The sequence below is a fragment of the Pteropus alecto genome, unplaced genomic scaffold, assembly GCF_000325575.1.
Source record: "Pteropus alecto unplaced genomic scaffold, ASM32557v1 scaffold577, whole genome shotgun sequence".
NCBI classification, from domain to species: domain Eukaryota; kingdom Metazoa; phylum Chordata; class Mammalia; order Chiroptera; family Pteropodidae; genus Pteropus; species Pteropus alecto.
Window position 1 is genome coordinate 179906 of NW_006440152.1, and position 23307 is coordinate 203212.

At 37.3% G+C, this 23307-nt stretch overlaps 1 protein-coding gene across 1 annotated transcript in view; it reads right to left on the reverse strand.

Annotated features, from left to right (window-relative positions):
* Positions 1–1493: 1493 nt before the first annotated feature.
* The window catches only part of SLC9A6 (solute carrier family 9 member A6), a 49364-nt gene continuing 27550 nt past the window's right edge, over positions 1494–23307 (reverse strand). Inside the window, exons 11-16 of the mRNA XM_006917182.2 lie at positions 22320–22431; positions 21263–21416; positions 15851–15881; positions 13510–13589; positions 7676–7781; positions 1494–4194 (exon numbers count right to left, since the gene is read on the reverse strand). Of these exons, the coding sequence (XP_006917244.1) occupies positions 3922–4194; positions 7676–7781; positions 13510–13589; positions 15851–15881; positions 21263–21416; positions 22320–22431 (756 nt within the window). The 3' untranslated portion in view covers positions 1494–3921. The remainder of the gene's footprint in view (positions 4195–7675; positions 7782–13509; positions 13590–15850; positions 15882–21262; positions 21417–22319; positions 22432–23307) is intronic.

The following is a 23307-nucleotide window of genomic DNA, read 5'->3' on the forward strand; positions in this document are numbered from 1 at the left end:
GTGGCACAAAATAAAGTCGAACATTTCTTGAATGAATTAACTTTGTGGATAAGAAAGTAGAAAGGCTCAGCAAAGTCAAGTAACTGGCCGACATTACACAATAAACAAATAGCAGTCTGGATTTGAACCTAGGTCTGTGTAACTACAAAGCCTGTGTTTTTTTCTACTACACCAAACTATGTGGTCACAGAGCCGCTATTCAGAACCACGAGCTCTGCCATGGACCCCTTGGTGAAAATGTTGGAAGGTAGAGAATGAAGGCATGGTGTTAGCCAGGTGCCTTGCTCATGGAGTCAGAGTCACAGGAGGTCACTTCAAAATTACTAAGAATTTGAGAAACTTCCCAACTAGGAGAACTTGTGTCTGCAGTCAAATGGTGCAGCAAGTGGAGGGACAGAGCTGAGACTTCGTGCCTTACTCTGGCCTCATAACAAATAGGTGGTGTGCAGCAAGACAGAAGTATGCAACTCCCTTTGTCAGCCTTTTAGGTATACTCAAGATGGATTAGCCCGGAGTCTGCCATTGGAATCAGCAGTCAGTCATTAACAGACTTTGGAGTCAAGATTGGATTTGAGTCCTGGCTCTTCCTTTCACTAGCAGTGTGACAACTTCCTCGAACCTGTTTCCTAATCTCATGAGAATAGAATGTATTCTCACAGCATGATTAAGATTGAATTAAAATGCAGACTTAAAAATACCTCATGTACACACTGTCTTATCTAAGAGGGGCTCAAAAAAGGGGAACGAGTGTTATCGTTTCCAATTTATTTCAAGCCTCATACCTCATGCTGCATCATCTGTGTAGGGTACTTCCTATCAAGGACTTTCTGATTAAGTCAAAACATCTATACTTTCACCTCACGCTCCTTCATTGAGTCAGGTTAATAAATGTACTTGCTCAAATCTAATGTAGGGTTTAGCTTGTGAATTAAGATCGTCTATGGTGTGTAGGCCTCTTGCAGGACCATGGACAAGGAAGCTAGAGTGGATGGCAACAAAACACAGTAAAAGTTTGGTTGGTGCCATTACTAGACTAGACAAAGTTGCTGTCAGTCAGGAAACTAACCTATAAAACTTCTCATGTACAAAAAGAAAGACCTAGCCTTAACTTGGAAAAATGACTGTGTGATCATGCTTTCAGCCAAACTTGAAACTGTCGTTCTACCTAACTGCATACAGAATTTACTCTCCCCAAAGTATGGAACTAACATTTTCATGACATTATGCATTATTGAGCTAACAGGGTACAAATCAATGAAACTGCTTCGAGTCATATTTCTTAAATGGTCCAATTGTGACCACAAGCAAATACATCCAGCCTTACACATAAGCACCAAAAGTTTGCTGCTCCATTAAGTTACGTTGTCAGGATTGTTTCTTTTTTAAACATCAGTCTTCTTCCTTTCCCACTAGGTATATAGGTAGAAAAATAAATGAAGTCAGCACTCTTTACTCCTCACTAGAATAAACTGTGACTCAAATATGGTGAGTGGTTATTTGCAAGGCTATAATTTTTTTAATGACAGATTTTCCTAAAAGAAACCACTATAACATCTGTCCAAGTACTCCAAGGGAAAACAAAAAATACATAAAGATTAAAAGTCTATTACTTTAACAGCACATTGCCAAACACGGACAACTAGGATAAAATGTCAAGGAACCTTAAAAAATAACTTTAAAAGATGCAACGTTCAAGTCATTCAAACAGGTAGGGTCCACAAAAAAAAAAAAAAAAATCAGAACAGAAAAACAAGTCTGAGAGCAGTTCTACTTGTGCATGATGGCAACTCAGACTGTACTTTAGGTTCATTCAGGTGTCTAAACCCAACAGATGTATGAGCAGAGTTTTTTTTTTTTCTTCTTTGCTTGGAGATGTGCACACAGATTAGAAGAGAGGAGAATCTTCCAGATGCTGATGTAAGCACAGCAAGCTTAGTTACCCTTTGATAACGTATGAAGGCAGGTTTAGTTGACTCAAGCATTATCAGTTTCCCTAAGAAAAAGTCTTATGCATGCTGAAACAGACGAGTTACTGAATTTGTCATGCTAAGTATTTACAGTCATTTTCATAAAGTGAGCTCAGAACCTGACAGAATAAAAAAGGTAGTTGGTAATTTCTTGTGTATCGTTTTACAACTTGAATAACTTCATGGGTAAATGATGCTCAAGTTCAAAGCCCCTCAAACATACATTAACAAGAAATTATTGACTGCATGAAGAGGCACACATCATATAAAATGCACACTTCACAGGGTTCCTGCATAGCAGGAAAGTCGCTACCACTACATAACAAATGGCTATGCCAACAGAGCTGCCACAGAAGGGTGCAATAGTAGAATTCCCTTAAAATCTCAAGGAGTGTTTGCAACAGCACAGATATCTTAAGGAGAATAAGTACATTTTTTTTGGGGGGGGGGATAATTTTCATTGGAAAATTTAGACATCGTGTAAATAAACCAGTTTTCGGACTGGGTAAGATTTAAGGCAATGCTACTCAGACTTGTGGGGGGAGAGAACCCACAAAAGTTTCTCTTTTCCATCAGAGACATTTACAGGTCAGAATCAACATTAGAAAGTATCCCCATTCCAAGCATTCAATGCAACTTTAGATATTTTCACCATTACAAAATAGCATCCACTTTCATATTCTCAATATGAAATGGGAAATTGTGTACTCTTCCTTAAAAACTGTAAAAAAAACGAAAACTCATGGCAGCTTAGGTATTTCATATTAAAAAGTAACATGAAAATGAAGATTACACCGGCATGCACAGAGAAGTCACTGCTCTTATGATAAACTCTCCAGGGCACTGAATTCTCTGACGACTGACTTCGGTGTAGTGTGCAATGATCATGGATTCATAAATTAACTTTTAACATCAACTACAGACTAACGAATGACAATTAGACACAGTAAGTTCAAAAATTTTACATTTTGCTCCTGTTTGGCTGCTAAAGAGCAGCAATTTAAATTGATATAAAAACTTCTGACCACAAAGCTTACTATACAGATAAAGTACAGAATCAAAAAGTAAGCAGCAATTGAGTTTCTTATTTAAACTTATCTGGTATAGAATATTTACATTTTTGGGAAGAGAGACCTCCAAAACCACCATTCTCTTTACTCCCCTCCGGCCCTCTGCCCTTTTCCACCCACCCAGCCCCTCCAGATTGAAATCAAGTACCCTGAACTATATACTCCTGTACTTTGGCTAAGCTGGCTGGATGTGTCTCCTTCTATGGTCTTGATCTGGAAGCAAAGAAACTAAGTCTTGGAAGTCATCTGCAGCCTTCTTTTCCCAGCAGCAGTGTATTGTAGTCGATGAACCTGCTCCTTGACAGCAAGGGGGAAAAAGGGCCCCACACTTCACACCCCAGCCTCAACAGGGCAAGATCTGAATGCCAACAGCCTCTCGTACCACAACAGGCCACCAAAGAAAAATAAAAGAAAAAGGTTGTGACAAAGGCAGCAGCAATCAACACAAGTTTCCCAACAAAGGAACAGCTCCTCCCTGGGCTCCTCCAGAAATGACACTCCTCCTTTCCTCTCCCCCGCCCCTCCCACAAAACAAAATTAATTCACATCACAAGAACATGATACGATTAAATGTCAGGTAAATATAAGAAAGAGTAAATCTGTCACTTTTTTCACTTTAACTGAGACATAAAGCTAATGAAACATACATCACTGTGAAAATAACTTTCTAAAACAGATCCAGTCTACATAGTGCAGCCAATAAAATGTAAGAGTTTGTTCACAATTTGCCTTGTACAGGATATTTATATTCTTTCAATGCCATATAAATAGCATTTATATACCTTAAACATTCAGAGACATGCACTGGGACTTTTTAGGTAGTACGAATTTCTTCACAATCACATGTGCAAATTTTACAAATCACTAAGTGAATATTAGTAAGTTTAGGCTGGACTGTGTCTCGTATTATCCAACAAATTTAACGGGGGTTCAGAATCATCCATAGGAAGAACCAGGCGTGTTCCCCGAATGACCAGTTCGTGGTCCCCAAATGCAAGTTCGCGATCCAAGGCATCTTCAGAACTGTTTCCTATAAATCTCCTCGGGGCACCAGATGTTGCTGATTCTGTGTTCACAGTAGAATCCCCATATGTCAAACTAATATCACCGTCATTGAGAATAAGATCGGAGTCATCATCTTTCAATTGTTCCTGGTTCTAAAAGCAAATAAAATAAGTTTTAAAAATGGTTATGAAATTCAAGAAACATTTCCAACAGGGAAATTTTCAAAGACTCCCTATTTAACCCCTCAGGGGTGGCCTGGTGCCCTCAGGATAAAGTCTAAAGTCCTTCTACCGGCCTAAAAGACACTGTTGACTTGGGCCTTCAGCTTCATCTCACACCACAATCTGCTTCCCCCATCCCAACAGCCCCACTGTGTACTGGCTGGACAGAACTGCTGAGAGCTGCTCACATCTCTTAAACTTTCTGTTACCTCCTGTCCCCTGCACCTTCTTTCATGTGATGAATGCCTACTTACAGAGGTCTCGGCTTAAAAGTCACTTTCTCCTAGAAGTCATCTTTGACTTTCCAAGGCTAGCGGAGGTGTCCCTCCTGTGTTCTCTCATAGCATCCTGTACTTACCCATCTCCCTAGAGTGGTACTCACCCTCGTATTATAACTGCATGGGTACTGGTCTATTCTGTACCCTGCCCCCCACTAGACTAAGTCCCTTCTATTCAACAACCTAACAGTTTGGGGCATGCAGAAAGTATTCACTAAACATAAGTTCAACTGGTTATTAAATACGTTTATATAAACGAAGCTCTTCCTTCTGTATTAACAATGCCTAGAAATATAATATCCCCAAACATATTGAACCCTTACTGCATACTTGTCTCCCAGCTTGATAAACTTTGGTTGTAATGGAAACTTTGTGGCCAAAAGAGTATAATTAAATAAAGTTCTACAAAAATGGAAAAAAGTCAAGAACATATACTGCCATTCTGATTAAAAAAAAAAAAAGTACGTGTACATAGAAGTTTGGAGAGGTATTCAACAAAATGATGATAGAATTGCTAATGATTTTTTTCTTCTTTATAGTTCTGTACTACCTGAAATTTTATTATAATGAACACATGTTACTTTTAAAAATCAGGAAGTCACTTTTTAAATGAAAAGAGTAAGAATCATTCTAAACACTTAGCAAAAAAAAAAAAAAGTCTGTGACTAATACTCCTTGAGGGAAGCAGAGCTGATAGAAACATCTTATATACAGCTCTCCAATCCTATGTGTGTTTGAAAAATTTAGATTTGTCTAAGATAGTCAAACAGACTGAGGAGACTATTAGACGAAAGTTTTAAAAATTTAATTTGCGGTTCCTAGGAATTTGATTCAAAGACAAAGACACGTGAATTAAAAAACAAACTCATAACCACCAACCAGCCATAATCCCTTCCTGCCCAAACTAGTTAAAACACTAAGTCTGACTAGTATCTATCACTTGACTCGCAATACAACAAAGCTCTGTGGCACCTTCACATGTCAGCAGGGGCTCTTCAGCACCTTCTAATGTATTTATTAAGTTTGAGGCTTGAGGCAATATCTATCAAATTTTAAAATGCATATGCCTTTTGACCCAGCAATTTAACCTTTAAAATATATTTTGTATACCTTTATATACTTGAGTAAATTTATATGCATAGATATTCATCATAAACACTGCTTATAATAACAAAAAAGGAAACAACTTAAAGATCTAGCCATAGGAGACTGATTAAATCAATCTTGGTGTAGCATACTGTGCAGCCATGAATAAAGAGAAGGTAACGAATCTCATCTTGTGTACCCATGGAAAGGTATCCATGATGTATCATTAAGCGAAAAAAAGAAGTAGCAAGACAACTTACTGATTATGATCTCATTTGTGTAAAACAATAAAAAACACGTTTGTGAAGATAAAACATATCAGGAAGCACCCACAATAAAACCTTACTAAAGACTACCACTGGGGGATGTAGGTGGAAGAAGAGCGACTTTTATTTCTCACTTTATACGTTCATACTGTTTGAATATTTGATCACAGCATATTATTTTTATAATTAAAATAAGTAGTTAACAAAAATAACATTAAAAATGAAGTTTTATGGCCGTCACAGGTTACACTGTGTCCTCACAAAAGATGTTGAAATCCTAACCTCCAATACCCATGAATGTGGGAAACAGGGTCTTTGCAGATGATCAAGTCAACATCAGGTCATTAGTGTGGGCCCTGATCCAATACAGTGGCTGTTCTTATAAAAAGGGGAAATTTGGATACATACATACACAACACAGATGGAGAACATCATGTGAAGATGAAGACGGAGATCTATGTGATACATCTATAAGCCAAGGAATGCCAAAGCTTGCCAGTAAACCACCAGAAGTTAGGAGAGAGGCATGGAACACATTCTTCCTCACAGCCCTTAGAAGGAACCAACCATGTCAACAGCTTGACTTTGTTACAGCAGTACTAGGAAACTAGTACAATAATGTTGTATTTTGCTTTAGTCTACAGGACACACTTTTGGTGATGGCCAAGTGGGTCTCTGGAATCCAAAAGCTGAGCCTGACTTATCAATCAAGTTGGCTGACCCCTCTGCACAGAGCCACCAGGGCACAGAGGGGATAGAGAATGTGCTTGAGAGGGCGGGCTTTGGCAATGTGGGAGGGAGACACAAGACAACATGGGGTGTTTCCCCTACCCCACCAGCACAATTTGTCTGAAATGTGCATGACTTAATGTAACACAAAGCTGTAGGGTATTCCTCCCTGCCCCAGGTGCCACCCTCACTAAGTCCACTCTTCCCCACCCATTCTCTGTGGGGTCTGTGCTAACGCACCACCACATAAAAGGTCATAGGGTACTGGGGGATGCATATCTACACTGCTTCACCACAGCCTTAACTCTCTACTCAAGGTACTGTATCAGAGTATTCAAAATGGGTGGGTTTTGTTAATATGAGCACTTTCTTTGATGCCACAGATTATTTTGAAGAGTTAGGTTAGAAGCAAAAGATTTTTTAAAAGAACTTGAAAAATAAAATGTTCATATTTTAAAATAAAAGCTCGTTAGCATTTCTGACTACTTTCTTTGTTGCAATACTTACCAAATCACCAATCATATTTTGGTAGCCAAGAAAAAAAATATGGCATCTAGATTATATCTAGATGTGTTCACACCTCCCAGCAATGCAAAAACAGAAGTAGATAAACCTTTCCTAATATTCAAAAGATTACAAGTGTGAAATAAAAGACTATCTGTTGCACTTTAGGAAACTCAAAAATTGTTTTATTAATCCTCTCAACATGACAGTGACAACCATAATTTATAAATTAAAGCATACATATTTAGTGCCAAGTTCATATTTAGCACACTACAAATCAATGAAAACCAGCATGGAAATAGAATTATTTACTAAAATCACCGACGGTAAGATGAAGTACTATTCAAGATCTGTTTTCAAATGATGTTGCTAAGCCTATGAATTCTATTTATAGATTTCAGTGTATTTTCTAGCTAAGCAAAACATGCTTATATTTTCTCTCATAGATTTTATACCTTACAGACAAGCAAAACAAAATAAGCAACCCAGCCACAGAGCAGATAAATTTAACCTAATGAAGAACTTAGATTTTGGATAAAACCCACTTACTTCATAAGCCTGGGGGCTGGTTAGGCATCTTGCGATGGGGCCACAGCAGGCAGGGAGTGTTGTCGTGAGAGGAGGCCCACTATGTGTCAGCAGAGGCTTCAGATAGCTGTGGTAGTTAAGGAAGAGCTGCGTTCTTTTCTTCACAAATTTAAAACAACTCATTTGATAACAACCATGGTCACAGTGTACCAATCACTTCAGAGGATAGCAAAGGGCTTTCACATATGTTGTTTCATTTCATCACATTATGTCAGTGAGATAGCAAGGGGAGATTTTATTATCTCTGTTTCACAGACATAGAAACTGAGGCTCAGAGTGGTCCATGATTGGCCTTTAGTCACACAATTAAGTAAACGAAGGACCAAAACTCAAACCCAGATTGGTTTGATTCCAAATCCTGTGCCCTTTCAACCACATGATATTTTCAATCCTTGAGCACAGTATTTCTGACTGTACTAAAACCAAAAGGAAGACAAAATTACTCTCAATTTAGCACTGAAGGAGATACAAAGAAAGTAAACAATGATTAACAGAAAAGAGATTAAATATTCCAGTAGTAGAATACACTAATTAATGGTTTGAATCATTTATTGTGGACTCAGCTGGCCTCTTGAAGAGTTGAAACTTCAGTATCAAAGGAAATTCAATTCTAAAAACATTTTAAAAAAATTACATATCATGAATTCCTCAATCATAGACTCTCATTTCAGTATTCATTTAGCCTCCAAAAAATAAGAAAAAAAAGGGAAAAAAAAAAGAGGAAATCAAAAGAAAAAGTAGAGAAAGGGAGACACATACATATTCCCAATTTCTAAAATTACAACCTAAGGTTGTTCTCAATTTAAAATGAGGAAGTCAGAGGAAAAGTCATGAATTCTCATATTTATAAATACTAAGTAAAGATTAAAGTACTCTATATAAATGCACTTATGTACTTTATAAAACATCTGGCTACACAAAACCACTGAAAACCTGGAATGATAAATTCTACTAGTTCACTGAGTACAGAAACTACCAGGTCTTAGTCTAGTGGTAGTTAATAGGGTAGTATTGAGGCTAACAAGTCTTGGTGCTTAGCTCTGTATGAACGAATTCCTTAAAAAACAAAACTTACCAAACATTGACAAAAGAAAATCTGAATAGTTTTCTATCTATTAAATAAATTTAAAGCCTTCTTATACATAACACTTCAGGCCCAGGTGACTTCTCTGATAAAATCTTCCCAGCACTTAAGAAATAACACCAATCCTCCAAAACATGGAAAAAGAGAAAAATTCTTCCTCACTCATTTTATAAAGCAAGCATGATCTTGTTATAGAAACTCAACAAGGCATTACAAGAAATCACAAGCTAGTATCTCTCATGAAAATAGACACAAAAATCAGACACACAAATATTAGCGAATTAAATCCAGTGACATACACAGAGAATAACACATCATGACCAAGTAAGATTTGTTCCACCAACACAAGACTAGTTTAACATTCAAATAATCAATGAAAATCAGCACAATAACAGATTACTGGAGAATAAAATAAATACATGATCATCTCAATTGATGCAGAAAAACATCTGATAATATTCAATACCTGTTCACGATAAAAAAAAAAAAACTCTCAGTAGACTAGAAATAGAATATTCTTAACTTGAAAAGGATATTTCAAAAATCTACAGTTAACAACATACTTAATGAAATATTGAAAGATTTCCCCATGAGGTCAGGAATAAGAAAAATGCCCACTATCATCACTTAAATTCAATACTGTACTGGAGAGGTCCAGCCAGTGTAATAAGACATAAGAAAGAAATAGAAGGTATTGGAAAAGAAGAAAAAAATAAAACATCATTATTCACTTGTTTCTATGTACAGAAAACCCAAAAGGATCCACAAACTATTAAAAATGATAAGTAAACTTCAAATACAGAGGACAATCTGGTGACGGCCAGAGGAGAGGGGGTTTGTGGGGCTGAGAGAATGGGGTGAAGGGTTAAAAAAGTACAAATTAGTAGTTGATGGTCACGGGGATGGGGAGCACGGCATAGGGAATGCAGTCAGCAGTAATGTATTGACCATGTGTAGAGCCAGAGGGAAGATAGAGTAATCAGGGAGATCATTCCATAAACTATATAAATGTCTAATCAATGTACTTTTTACTTGAAACTAATAATAAAATAAAATTTAAAAAATAAGTGAACTTAACAAGATTGCTGGATACAAGGTCAATATCTAAAAATTCGATTGTAGATCTAAAATATAACAAGTAGAAAATAAAATAAAAACCATTTGTAATAGCATCAAAAATATCAAATACCTAGGGATAAATATAATGAAAGATTTGTTAAACTTGTCACTGAAAACTATAAAACATTAATGAGAGAAATTAAATAAGGTCTAAATAAATGGAGGGAAATACTGTGCTCACAGATTGGAAGACTCAATGTTGTTAAGATGTCAGTTCTCTCCAAATTCGTCTATAGACTTAATACAAACCCAATAAAACTGCCACCGGATTTTTTTTCGTGTGTGTGTGTGTAAAATTAGAAGCTGTTTCTAAAATTTAGATGAAAATGCAACGAACCTAAAATAGCCAAGGCAATACTAAAGAATAACAAACTAAGAAGATTTCTCCTTTTGGATAGCAACTTACTATAAAGTACAATAATTAAGAGACATTGAGTTTGGTATTGATGTAAAAATAGACAAATAGAAAAGAGAGTCCAGAAACAGACCCCCGTTTACATGGCTCAGTGATTTACAACAAATGCTCCACTGCAATTCAGTAGGGTAAGGATGGTATTTTCAATAAATGCTGCTGGGTCAGTTGAATACCCATAAAGAAAAAAGTGGATCTTCACTTACACCTCATACCATACACAGACTCAAATGTGATAGCTTAAAACAATCACACTTTTAGAACAAGAAAATATGTTCATGACCTTGGGATATAAAAGATTTAAGATACAGAAAGCACTAACTATAAAAGAAAAGATTGATAAAATAAAGCTTGTTAAAATGAAGAATTTCTGTTCCTTAAAAGACAGGATTAAGAACATGAAAAGGTGAGATACAGATTGGGAGAAGATATTCACAATACATAGAACCAACAAAGAACCAAATTCAGGAATACAAAAAGAACTTCAAATCAGTTAGACGACTCAATTAAATAACAGGCAAAATAACTGAACAGACACACTTCATAAAAGAGGATATCGAAAAGGTCAATAAACATATGAAAGGATGCTAGACTTCACTGGTTATCAGAGAAATGTAAATTAAAGCACAGGCGATATCACTACACACCCATCAAAATGGCTAAAAATTAAAAGGCTGACAAATACCAAGTAGTGGTGGACATGTGAGATAACTGGAACTCCCTTAACTTGCCGGTGGGGGAGTAAATCAGTTACAACCACTCTGGAAAACTGGTTGGCAATATCTATCAAAGCTAAACATACGCTTGCCCTAAATTCCACTCTTAGGTATCAAGAGAAATGAGTGCCTATCTTTATCAAAAGATATATACATAAATGTTTAGCTTTATTTGTAATAGCCAAAAGCTGAAACAAACCAAATGTTTATCAACAGTAGATGGTTAAAAAAATAACCTGTCATATATTCACACTATGGAACAGTACACAGCAATGAAAAAGAATGAATTACTGATACAGGCAACAACATGGATAAATGGTACAATGTTGAGTGAAAGAAGCAACACATAAAATAATACATAATATATGATTCCATTTAAATGATGAATAAAAACAGGTAAAACTAATCCATGTTGCCAGAAGTAAGAATAGTGGTTGCTCTTTTGGTGGTGGAAGGGGAAAGCATTACTGACTACAAGGGAACACAGTATGTCTTCTGGGTGCTGAAAATGTTCTATATACTTTATGTGGGTGGCAAGCACACATGTATGTATACACAGGTCAACATTGATTAAACTGTACACTTAAGATTTACGTACATTACTGTATTCAAATTGAATCTCAATTATAACAAACAATCTGGCTATACAAAATCGAGAATGATGAATGATTAATTCTACTAGGGCACTAGGTTTTTAAATTACCAGGTCTTAAACAGACTCATAGATACAGAGAACAAACAGATGGTTGCCAGATGGGAGGGGGGTATGGGACTATGTGAAAAAGATGAAGGGGATAAAAAGTACAGATTGGTAGTTACAAAATAGGCATGGGGATGTGAAGTACAGCACAGGGAAGGTAGTCAATAATATTGTGATAACTATGTAGAGTGCCAGGTGGATGCTAGACTAATCGGAGGGATCACTTCATAAATTAGATAAACGTCTAACCACTAAGCTGTATACCTGAAACTAATACAAAATAATACCGAATGTCAACTGCAATTGAAAAATAAAAAATAAAAAATAATAAAAAATTACCAGGTCTTAGGCTAGTAGTATTTAATAGGGTAGTACTGAGTCAAACAAGTCTTGGTATTTAGTTCTATAAGAATACTCAGAAAAATAAGCTATTATTCTACTCTTTACATTAGGATCATTTAATTATTTTTTATATTATGCAGAAAATATACAGAACATTTAATGAAGGAAACACTAAACAATTTTTGTTAAATCAGAAGGATGAAAAAGCCCCAAGAAATATGGGAGTGGCTTATGCCCAAAATGCTGATAATGGAGCCAAAAGTAATGATATGATCATTAAACAATTTTAAAGAGCCAGGCTCTCTCCCTCTAATAGGAGTCTTAATACCACAGATATTCTTATATTTTCATTTTCATACAGTAATTTAATTTTGAGTAATATAGAAAGTGAATATAAAAATTTAGCCAACAGAATATAGTAAGTAGTAGATTGTAATAATAAGTGTTAAGTACATTTTTCTTAAATATACAAGGCTTTGACCAGAAAGGCGAAAGCAAGGAAAAAAATTTTATGTGGTTGTCCCAAATTTGTTTCAATGGAACATAAACCAGGTTTTGATTCATTTACTGATAAATCTCATCCAGAAAGGGCACCATGGTCCCTTTTCCTAGTTCAATTTTCAAATAATATTTAATTTTAATAAATAGTAAGTGATAAAATGTTTTTTAAAAGACATGATCTAAACAGGTTACAGAATATAACATGACTCAACGTATAGTTGTGAAGAAGACTGTTACAATAGGACAAGAAAGAAATTTGGCAAACAATGAAACACTGGCATTCTGAATAGAGAGGAGAATCTGCCAGTCTTTGGAAAGGTCAGAGAAAAAAGGCATATCACTGCCTATTGAGGTATCTAACATTACTGCACTCTATTTTGTTATTTTTTTATTAAAAATTATTGGGGTGACATTAATAAAATCAAATAAGTTTCAAGTGTATAATTCAACGGTAAGTTCACTACCAAAGTTAGATTTCCTTCTGTCACCAAATATTTGTCTACATTTTAAATCTTATTCTCATACTTTTTCCTAAGGCAGCCTTTCATCTTTTATTCTAGCGAGTACAGTGACAAGAGCCAACAAATACTTTTTTCAGGATTCACTAAATTAGCTAAAGGACAATAAATATTAAAAGTCTGCTCAATAAATAAACCTATATATCAAAGAGTCTGTCAAAAGGGCTCCTGAGTCTCTTCATACAGCCAGCTTCTGCAATAACCAGTCCCTACTGCTTTCATGGATTTTCAGAGGAATTCATTTGTGTGGGTTTCCTTTAATAACCTCCTCCACGACACTGAAGGGGAAAGGGAAGACCAAAGGTAGGTTTTATATTCTGCTTCAGGAAGAGAATGGTCAAAACAGTCATTCCATTAAATTGTAATTGTCCATGTCCGGACTACCATTTTTTTTCAAGGATACTTATGATCAAAGTTGTACCATATCCGGAAGAGCCAGGCACTCTCTGCTTTGGTAGTTCTTCTTTCACTTTCAGGAATACCCTGCAAACAAATAATAAAGAAATCAATACAAACACAAAGATAAAAACACATTTATTTACAGTCGTTTCTTTATAGAATCAGAAATATAGCCTATTATGTATAAGAAACTCTCCAACATGGGGAACATTAGAAATTTAATAGCTTACATATTGTGGCTTTGGAATAAGAAACTGAAATGTTTTTCTGAAAACTTCTATGACCAAGGCTGCTTGCTGATTTATGAGTCTACTGTCATTTAAAAAATCAGTGTGAGAAAATTCACCCCTTAAATCTGAAAGGCTTACACCCACAATGTGAATTGCATCTTAAATAGAAAACATCATACTGACAACCCTATCTTGGGGAGTTTGTCATGGGTCCCAAAAGTAACTGGCATTTGCAAAGTTGCTACTGTGTACTTAAAACACTGGCAAAATGAAAGCAAGCAGGGAAATTCCATGGTAAGCCTGACAGGCTAGGAGGGAAAACTAATATAGCAGGCAGGCCTCTTCGAAAATAGCTTCCAAAAACATAAAGTGGGTCTTTATTGAAATATGGTGTAGTCAGTAGTGGAGCAGTTAGGCAACCTGGTTCATCTCAGCTCTGGTGTGAACTAGCTGGGCAAGTTCTCTTCCCTCCGTGGCCTGAATTTCTTCATGCAATGTGAGGGTTGGAGAATCTTGAAGGCCCTTTCTAGCACATATGTTCTATTGTTCCACGGTTTTCGTAGAGCAGAGAATTTAGATTCTGGGTTTTGGTTCCTTCCTACCCTTCATGATCCTCAAAATAAATGAATCTTCCTTTCAACATGTATACACAATATAAAAATATTTGAGAACACTGAATGCGCTTACAAATGCCCTCCAGAACACCAGTATTTCCTTTTACATCAGTAGGTATATGTGTCTCATTTTTTAAAGAACAATTACTCTATAAATCTCATGATCTCCTCATTGCATAAACACCTGTACACCCAATCCCCCCATACTCTGTACTTACTATACTACTCCTCTGTGCTTCCCAGTGGTCACACAAAACATTGAATAAGCAATATAACAAACCAAGGCATCCATAGGGCTTTGAAGGCAAGGGAGAAATGGTATTTTTTCTGTATGTCACAGGTTGTACTCACCAACCTGGCTCTCTCCCTGTCACTTCATTTCCATTTCTCCTCTGTGATGATAGAGGTGACATCATAGGTGGAGAGTTATGAGATAGTGATCAAGCATTTGTCTGCTGAGCTATATGATAATTTTATTCTTGTTTGGACATGGGGTAGAAGCACTGAGGAGCTATTACCCGCCTGGCCAGCAGCTCAGCATCATGGGAATTTATCCAGCCTGGTTTGTTCAGGTATTTCAAGCCCATGGAATTAAACTTTAAGGTCTGACCACAAAAGAGGCAAGTACTTATTATATCACATACACGTTCATCACTCAACAGCTAACAAAATTAACATTTAGGAAATGAATCTGCTGTATGTTTTTTTGAACCACACCCTGAAGACAAATAGACGTGTGCTTGTTTCAAACAAGAAAAAGAATTGTTTTGAAAGAGATGCTTTCCATCTTCCAAAACCTAATTCTGTGATTTCCCATCTAATGTCTAAGAAAGAGTCATGTATTCAGTAGTGCTCAGAAACCATTAAAAAGCAGATGGAAAATACCAGAAAAGAGTGGTCAGTCTAGAGAAGGCACTGTGTTACACTGCAGTCAATCTACCAGATTCAGGTGCAGAGGAACAACTGAGAAAGTGACACATGGAAGCAGGCATGGAAATGTGGGCAAGGCTGAGGCACAAGGTAAGAAAGTGCATTCTCCTGAACAGGCAGGGAAGACTGGCTGAAGATTCCAAAGCTTCAAGGCAGCTCTCAAGGGCAGCTGCTGGTCATCCAATTTGAAAGTTACACAGGAAGAGCAGCTGGAGTGGGGCTTACATCAGAGACAAGTCTTCATGCGCAAACCAAAATGGAAAAAGGCTCCCTGTGCCAGAGCAGTCACTTGCAAATCCAGGAGCGCTTATGGGACAGCTCTGCTCTGTAGCCAAAGCCCAGGTTGGCCCACAGATATGAGAGCTGTCACCCTTGATGACTACATGCTGTCTAAAATTCGGTTTTGTCTTTATTGCGCAGTGAAAAAAGCCAGGAATGATGCTAGTTAAAAGCTGATGCAAACAGGAGAGGATCTAGATAGTGGTGGCATGAAGTCTATGGCAGACTGTTTTCTTTTCAAACAACTGCACATTCGACAGAAATGCCAAGGACAACACAAACGCATATTTACCAAATGTTCTTGGTCTGAATCAACACCAACCCTAAAGGAGAAACACAAAAGGCAAATAAGATCTTGAAGCCAAAAAAAGTCTATCCACATATGTATGTAGTCAGGCAGCTACTTTTTTCAAAACAGAAGCTATGGAATGGTTAATGTTTTCTTGCTTCTCTCTGGTTGTTGATATAAATTTTTGGCTCCTGCCACTTTCTTTAGCAACAGCTTGGATCCTCAGGCAAGCAGTGTCTACTAATGATTCTCTTTCTGCAATCTCACTTACCAGTTTCAGCAAAATAACATTTGCTCCTCTGAATATAAGTCCACTGTAAGCAGAGTCTGGGAAAGCAGCATTGCCCGTTACTGAATAAGAACTACTGGGTAGTTACAAAACAAGGCTGGCACAATGCAGTTCCAGGAGGGAGTTGCATGTTTTCGGACCTCTCCGCTCTCATGGTAACATTCTGTTGTGATGACTGAAGAGAGGGTCCAATTACAGCTTTTTTTTTTCATAGGCTATGGATAGACATTAGCCTTGGTTCTTCGTAATTCTTTTTCATCTGCTTAGAATTCCTGCTTTCCATATCCCAGGGAACAGCTTCATTATGAAGTTCTCTTTGACTCCTTTTTACCTTCTCAACATGAGCACTCACTAACTCTGTTAATTCTTTCTCTAATCTGTCTCTCAGGTCTTCTCTCCTTTCCATTCTAATTACTCAAGCTCAGGCCTCGTTCTGACTCTTGGTGTCTGTAGAAACTGGATGTAAGGTTTTCCAGATGCCAAGTTCTCTCCTAGATTTAGCTGCCTGAAGCACAGCACTCACTGGTTATCCCCATGATGAGACTTTAAGAGCAGCTTATAACCCAGAGGGTCAAGTCTGTGTGGCATTCAATACTCCCTACAAGTTAGTACCCCTCCACTCCAAACTACCTTTCCCCTCATTCTATTCTACACACCCTCTCTTCGCCATACCTGACTACTCCTCTCCCAAATCCCTGTCCTCTCCCGTGCCTCCATGCCTTTGCTTGTGTTGTTCCTTCTATCTCAAATGCACTGTCCCTTCAAAAAACAAAATGCACTCTCTCACTTTTTTCTACTTTTTTGAGTTCCAAGTGAGCCATTCTATGACCCTCTGAAGCAGAATCATTTTTTCCTTTGTCCTTTTACAGCATTTTCTAGATTCCTCTATTATAATACTTGGAACAGTAGAGTATAGTTATTTACCTGTCAGTCTCCCCAAATAGACTGTGAGCGTGAGGGTAAAGGCCATGTCTCAATTCACCTCTGTATTCCTAGTGCTACACTCTGGGGATACGGAGGTGAATTGAGACATGGCCTTTACCCTGACACACAATAGGTGCTCAAATATTTATCGATTAAGGTCACTACTACAGACAACACAGAAAAAACAGCAGTGTGAAATGCTGTAGCAGTAGCATCTCAGAATACGAGTAACACTGAAGGGAGGAAAATGATGCAAGACCTCATCTGGAAGGCAAGTAAATCACTGTCAAGTACTTAAAAACAGATGGCTATGACTAGATTCTTAATTTCAAGAAAAGCTCAGTTCTTCTTTGTTAAAATGGCCAGAAGCTGTTCAATATCTTCTTAGCCACATGAAACTCTAACCACATTTGTGCATCTAAAGTGACACCTAGTGGTCTTACAGAGAGCACGTTTGTAATACTTAGAACATTTTCAGAAGCCAATTAGATGTAATGAACATTTGGAGAGCACTTATTATCTTCCAGGCACTGCACTAGGCACAAGGCATAGACATGAATTAGACACGACCCTTGCCCTTGAGGAGTTCTCAGACTCCTGGGGGAGACAGACACAACTAGAGCATAATCCCCAACGGCTTTGCAGTCTAGAAGAGCTGGGTTCCAACCTGGCCACAGTTCCTTTCTAGTTGTGTGAACTTAGTCAAGTTACATAGCCCGATGAACTGTGATTTTATCACTTGAAAAACTGGGATTATACCACCACAGAGTTCCTGCAAGGATTAAATGAGAAAAATGTATCTAAAGATTTAAAAAGAATATCTGATACATCATTAAGTAGCTCTTATAACAATATTATTATTACAAGTCTGATTGAAGTAAGCGCTGTAATAGAGATACTCAATGTTAAGTAAATGGAAGAGTGGTTCTGATACAAAAGAAGAGGAGAAAAAGGAGGAGGCACTTGAGCTGTGTCATTTCTTGGGAGTGAAAGAGAATTCTAGGCAAGGAACAGTAGGAGCAAAGGCTCAGAGACAGAGAAGTGCAAAGTACATGTGGTAAATAACAGGGAGCCAAATGTGACTGTCACAAATTATGAAAGGACGCAGGGACAGCTAGCTGGCTCTAACTCACTGAGGATCCATTGTCCACACAGCAGCTGGAATGCCGCTTTTACCCTGCTAAACAGATCATGTCACTCCCTGCTTTAAAATACAAGATTTCCAATTGGATTTTAAAATCTAAACTCCTTACCATGTCCTACAAGACCGGAAAGCAGGGTTCCAAAAACTATGGCCCATAGGCCGCATCCAGTGCACCTCCTGTTGTTGTTGTTGTTGTTTAATGCAGTCTTGCTGGAACACAGCCACACCAACTGATTCATACACTGTCTGTGGGGCTTCACAATAGAGTTGAGTAGCTAAGACAGAGACCATTATGGCCTGCAAGGCCTAAAATATTTACTCTCTGGCCCTTTATAGGATGTTTTTTGCCAACCCCTGCCACTATAGGATTTTGCTCACCTCATTTACTACCTACTCTTCAATCGCTATACTTCAGCTATGAGGACTTTTTTTTTCTGTTCATTCAACGGGCCAAGTTTGTTCCTGCCTCAGGGCCTTTGCACTTGCTTTCCCCTCTGCCTGGACTGCTCTTCTTCCTGCTCACAGTTTAATTGGCAATACCTGTACTTCAGGTAAACTGAGCTTAAATGTAACCTAAGAGAGACCTTTCCTGACCATTGCCTATAAAATATACTTGATCCCCAGTCACTGTCACAACATTTTGTCATCATAGCATTTAATATCATCTAAAATTTTCATTTTCATTTGTTTACTAGTTTATTGTCCATCTTCTCCCACTAAAGAATAGACTTTATGAGACCAGGGACCTTTTCTATCTGATTACTACCACCGTACCTCTCTAGAGCAGGGTCTCAACATTCATATTACTGACATTTTTACCCTGATCACTCTGCTGTGGGGGGTTGCTCTGTGCACAGTAGGGTGTTTAGCAGCACCCTTGGCTTCTACCAACTAGATGCCAGTAACAGCCTCCTATCTTTGATTGTGACAATCAAAAATGTCTCCAGACATTGCCAAATATCCCTTGGGGGGTGGCAAAATCACCCCTAGTTGATAACTACTAAGTTAGAGCTTAAAACAGTGCCCGGCACATGGTTGGTGCTCAATCAGTATTTATCGAATGAATGACGAAAAGGCACATTTGCAATGCTGTCTAAGAGCTTTACAGATATTAGCTCACTGAATCCTTACAACAACCCTAGGAGGTGGGTACTACCACACACACATTACAAATGAGGCAACTGAGGCTTAAAAAAAGGGCTTGCTCAAGATCACAGAGTTAGTAAAGGAAGGGGCAAGAACTCAAAGTGAAGTCTACGCCTGCATTAATCTTAAACTTAAGGACTTATCGGCATCCTCAAAACTGTACTAGACAAATTTGGGGGGGAAGGAAGAGAAACTTAAATGCCAGCCTCTCCTAGTGAAGAGGCCCAAAAACCCCCCAACAACAACAACAACAAGTAATCTAAAACTGTAAAGTAATGTATACAATTGAGAGCCTATGCTACAGGACAGGAAAGATGGGGCCAAAGAGCTTGCTAAGTTGGTAAGGTGGACTCAACTTTATGTAAGTAGGGGGCTTTTGTGAGGTTTTATTTTGTGGGGGGAGTAAGTGTGGGTATTTGGTTTGGTTTGAGTGGAGGGCAGTTACGGCAGGGAACTGGTTCTATTTAAGCACTGAGACTCTGCTAGGATTACTATTTTTCCTAAATTATCTTACATTTAATTTAGTTTTTCTTAGTAGAATAAGGAAGAGTCTTCATTTGCAAGCTCTTGAGAAAAGGAAGGAGTTTAACCCTTCTAAAATTTACCACCCTCATTTCTTGATGAGGCTTCTCTGTCCACTATTTAATTGTCTATATGACCTTGAACAACATCGCAATTTTTTAAGCCTCTATTTTCTCACTTGTAAAATGGAGCTATTGTGACTAGATAAATGTGTAAAATGCACTTAGCACAATGCCCAGCACATAGTAGGTGCTCAACAAATGCCAGGTCCTCCCTGAAGTAATAATCATGGTTATACAAATTACACAATATATTTTTTAGTGTATTTTCAATTATATACTATAACAACACAGAAACTGTGAGAAAGGGATTTGAATAGTAAAGAGAAAAAAGACAATAACAACAACATTTGAAGTGTTATTTAGGGCTGGCTGGTCTTTAGAAAAAGAAAGGCATAATAGAATGAAAAAATGGAGAACAGAATCTATAAAATGTGAAATACTGTTTTCTCTAATGAACCCTACACATTCTGGAAGCTCAGTAGCTCTTGAGGTCAATGACATTTCAGCCAAACACAGAACTAAAATCTACAAAGGCTTTTGCAACATAGTCTACTGTATCTATGTAAACGATGCAGAACTCTTGAGATACAAGGGAGCTTTCCAACTGAATACATTAACTAGTGTGCACTGAGGAATGTGACCTTACAATCTCAACCTTGGATTGTCAGGGTAGAAACCATGGTGATCACAAAGATGAGAAAGAATGATAATATCTAGTATTTATTAGGGTTGGGATAAACTGGATTGTCTCATAGGCTTCAGATAGAAGAAAATTTTTAATCCTATCTGGTGATACAGATCAAGAGCCTTAGTTATATGCATATCCTTTGACCAAGGAATTCCACTTGTAGGAATGTAAGGAAATAATCAAATAAATGCACATGTTGTATGAAAGTACGAATGTTCACATTGTTAATGGCAATAGTAACAACAAAATCCTAGAAACAATACAAAAGTCCAACAGTAGGAATTTGGTTAAATAAATCGTAATACATCCATCCATTACAACAATGATATTTACCAACTGAGATGCCTATTCTATATTATATTTAAAAAGTCAGTTTATAAGTGTGCCTATAGTGTTGTCCCCTTTTGTTAAAAATATATCACATACAGCAAGAGGTCTGGAAAGACATCCCTCAAAGTATTAACAGCATTTTTTAAAATTTTATTTGGCATAGTTTCCATTTTTCTGTACTACATGTTATATACTTTTTAAAAGGAAAAATGAAACATATTAGTTAAAACTTAAAACTTCCTCATGACTAACAGAAAAATAACCTGAATTATAATTTAATACGAAAATGAGGTCCCCAGTCACTACTTACCTTATATGCAAGCACGACAGCATGGCAGTGGTGCCACCACCAAACACCCACACAGTAAAAAACACGATCAGCAGTGTGGTGCTAAACATCATTTGCCGCGCATAAGTGGCAGTATCTCGAATGGCCAAGGCAAATGCCATTGCACCACGAAGGCCTAAAAGGGAACGGAAGAGATATTTCTTCAATTACTCATTATTGAGGTGAGCTTCATAAATTCAGAGAAATAAGGCACATTCTAAAAACTTAGAACCATGTGAACAAATACGTTACATTAACATACATAAGTATATACAACTAAATAGAAAGAGAACTAGCACATAATAATGACGTGCACTGATTATTTAACAATATTTTATTTTTAAATTTACTTACAGTCAGAGTCATTGTTCTTGGTGTACAGTTCCATGAGTCTTGACAGATGCATAGAGGTGTGTGACCACTACCACAACCAAGACACAGAATAGTTTCCTTTGCGTGACCTCTTTTTAGTCCAACCTCTCCGTCACCCTGCCAAAACGCTAGCAACCACTAATCTATTCTCCACTGTGATGCTTTTATCTTTTGGAGAATGTCATATAAATGGAGTCATAGTATGTGACCTTTCATTCAGCACAATGCCTCTGAGTTTCATCCATGTTGTATGTATTGACAATTTGTTCTTTTTAGTGCTAAGTAGTATTCCACTGGATGTGCCACACTTTGCTTATTCATTCACCCATTGGAACGCAGACAATTGGGCTGTTTCCAGATTTGGGCAATTATGAATAAAATTGCCGTAAACATTCACATACAGGTTTTTGTGTAAAAATGTATTAATCTTTATCTTCTCCACTATATGTGACATATTTCTGAACTGGGAATTTGGAACTGGAACATGAAAAAAATTCCCAGTGAAGGAAATGGGTCACTATAAAAAAAATATTGTATTGGAGGTTGCAACTTTAATGTTTAAGGGAGTCATATATGACCAGCAGCAAATCATTTCCGTTTAAAATGAAGCTGGCATTTGCATTGTGAGTAGTTTCTTGGAGTGGGCAAAGAGGGAATTATAACTTACCAGCAAACATCATCATGTGTTGAAAATTTGATCCAATCTTACTTCTTCTACCCAAATTAAGTAAGAGTGACAAAGGATAAATATTGGCAGCTCTTCCCACAAAAATAGCAATCTAAAATTATCAATAGGTTAAGGATTATCTCTTTTTACTATTAATATTATTTAGACTCTACATTCAAGAGGGTGAAAGATTATCTTAGGAAGCTCAGTTTCTAACACACAGTCTTTTGATCGCACTAACACAGAGCAGTCCAATGGAACTTTCTGCAATGATAGACATGTTCTATGTCTGCACTGTCCAACATGCCGTGCGCCTGAAACGTGGATAGTGTGACTAAGGTACTGAAATTTTAATTTTATTTCATTTAAGTTAATTTAAATTTAAATAATCACAAGTAGTTAGTTGCTACCAAATTGGACAGAGCAGATCTAACATATAGGAAATTCATGAGATGAACAGAAACACTGAAAAGCAGAGCTTCTTTGGTGTAATCTTAAGATTATTACTATAGTAGGCCGACTCAGATTAATTGTCAATGTTGGTAGGAGGAAGAGTAATATTGGCTAAGCTTGGCCTTGCTTCTTCAGAACAAAGAAAAGGGCAGCTCGTGTACACCTAAAATTAATTTGTATAATATTGCATGTCAACTGAAATTGAAAAGTAAAAAGGCCTTTACAAAAAAGAAAAGGACAGCTCAAACACCTCATACCACTGACACTGCTGCTAGTCCCAATGTGTTCCTCCGAGTTTCTAATATTCACTCTGCTTCAAAGGGAAGGCTGAATGGGAATTCAGAATAGTTTTAACTAGAAACCAACTTTAGTGTTTTTTCCCTCCAGTTTGCTGTCTAGAGACTCCTGCTTTACAATTACGATTTTTATTTCAAGGTTTATAATATAGCCTCCACCCCATTTTCTGAAAGGAACACCAAGGAAAAGCTAAGATTAACAACAAAACAAGGTGAAAACAGGGCTGACCTAAGTACGT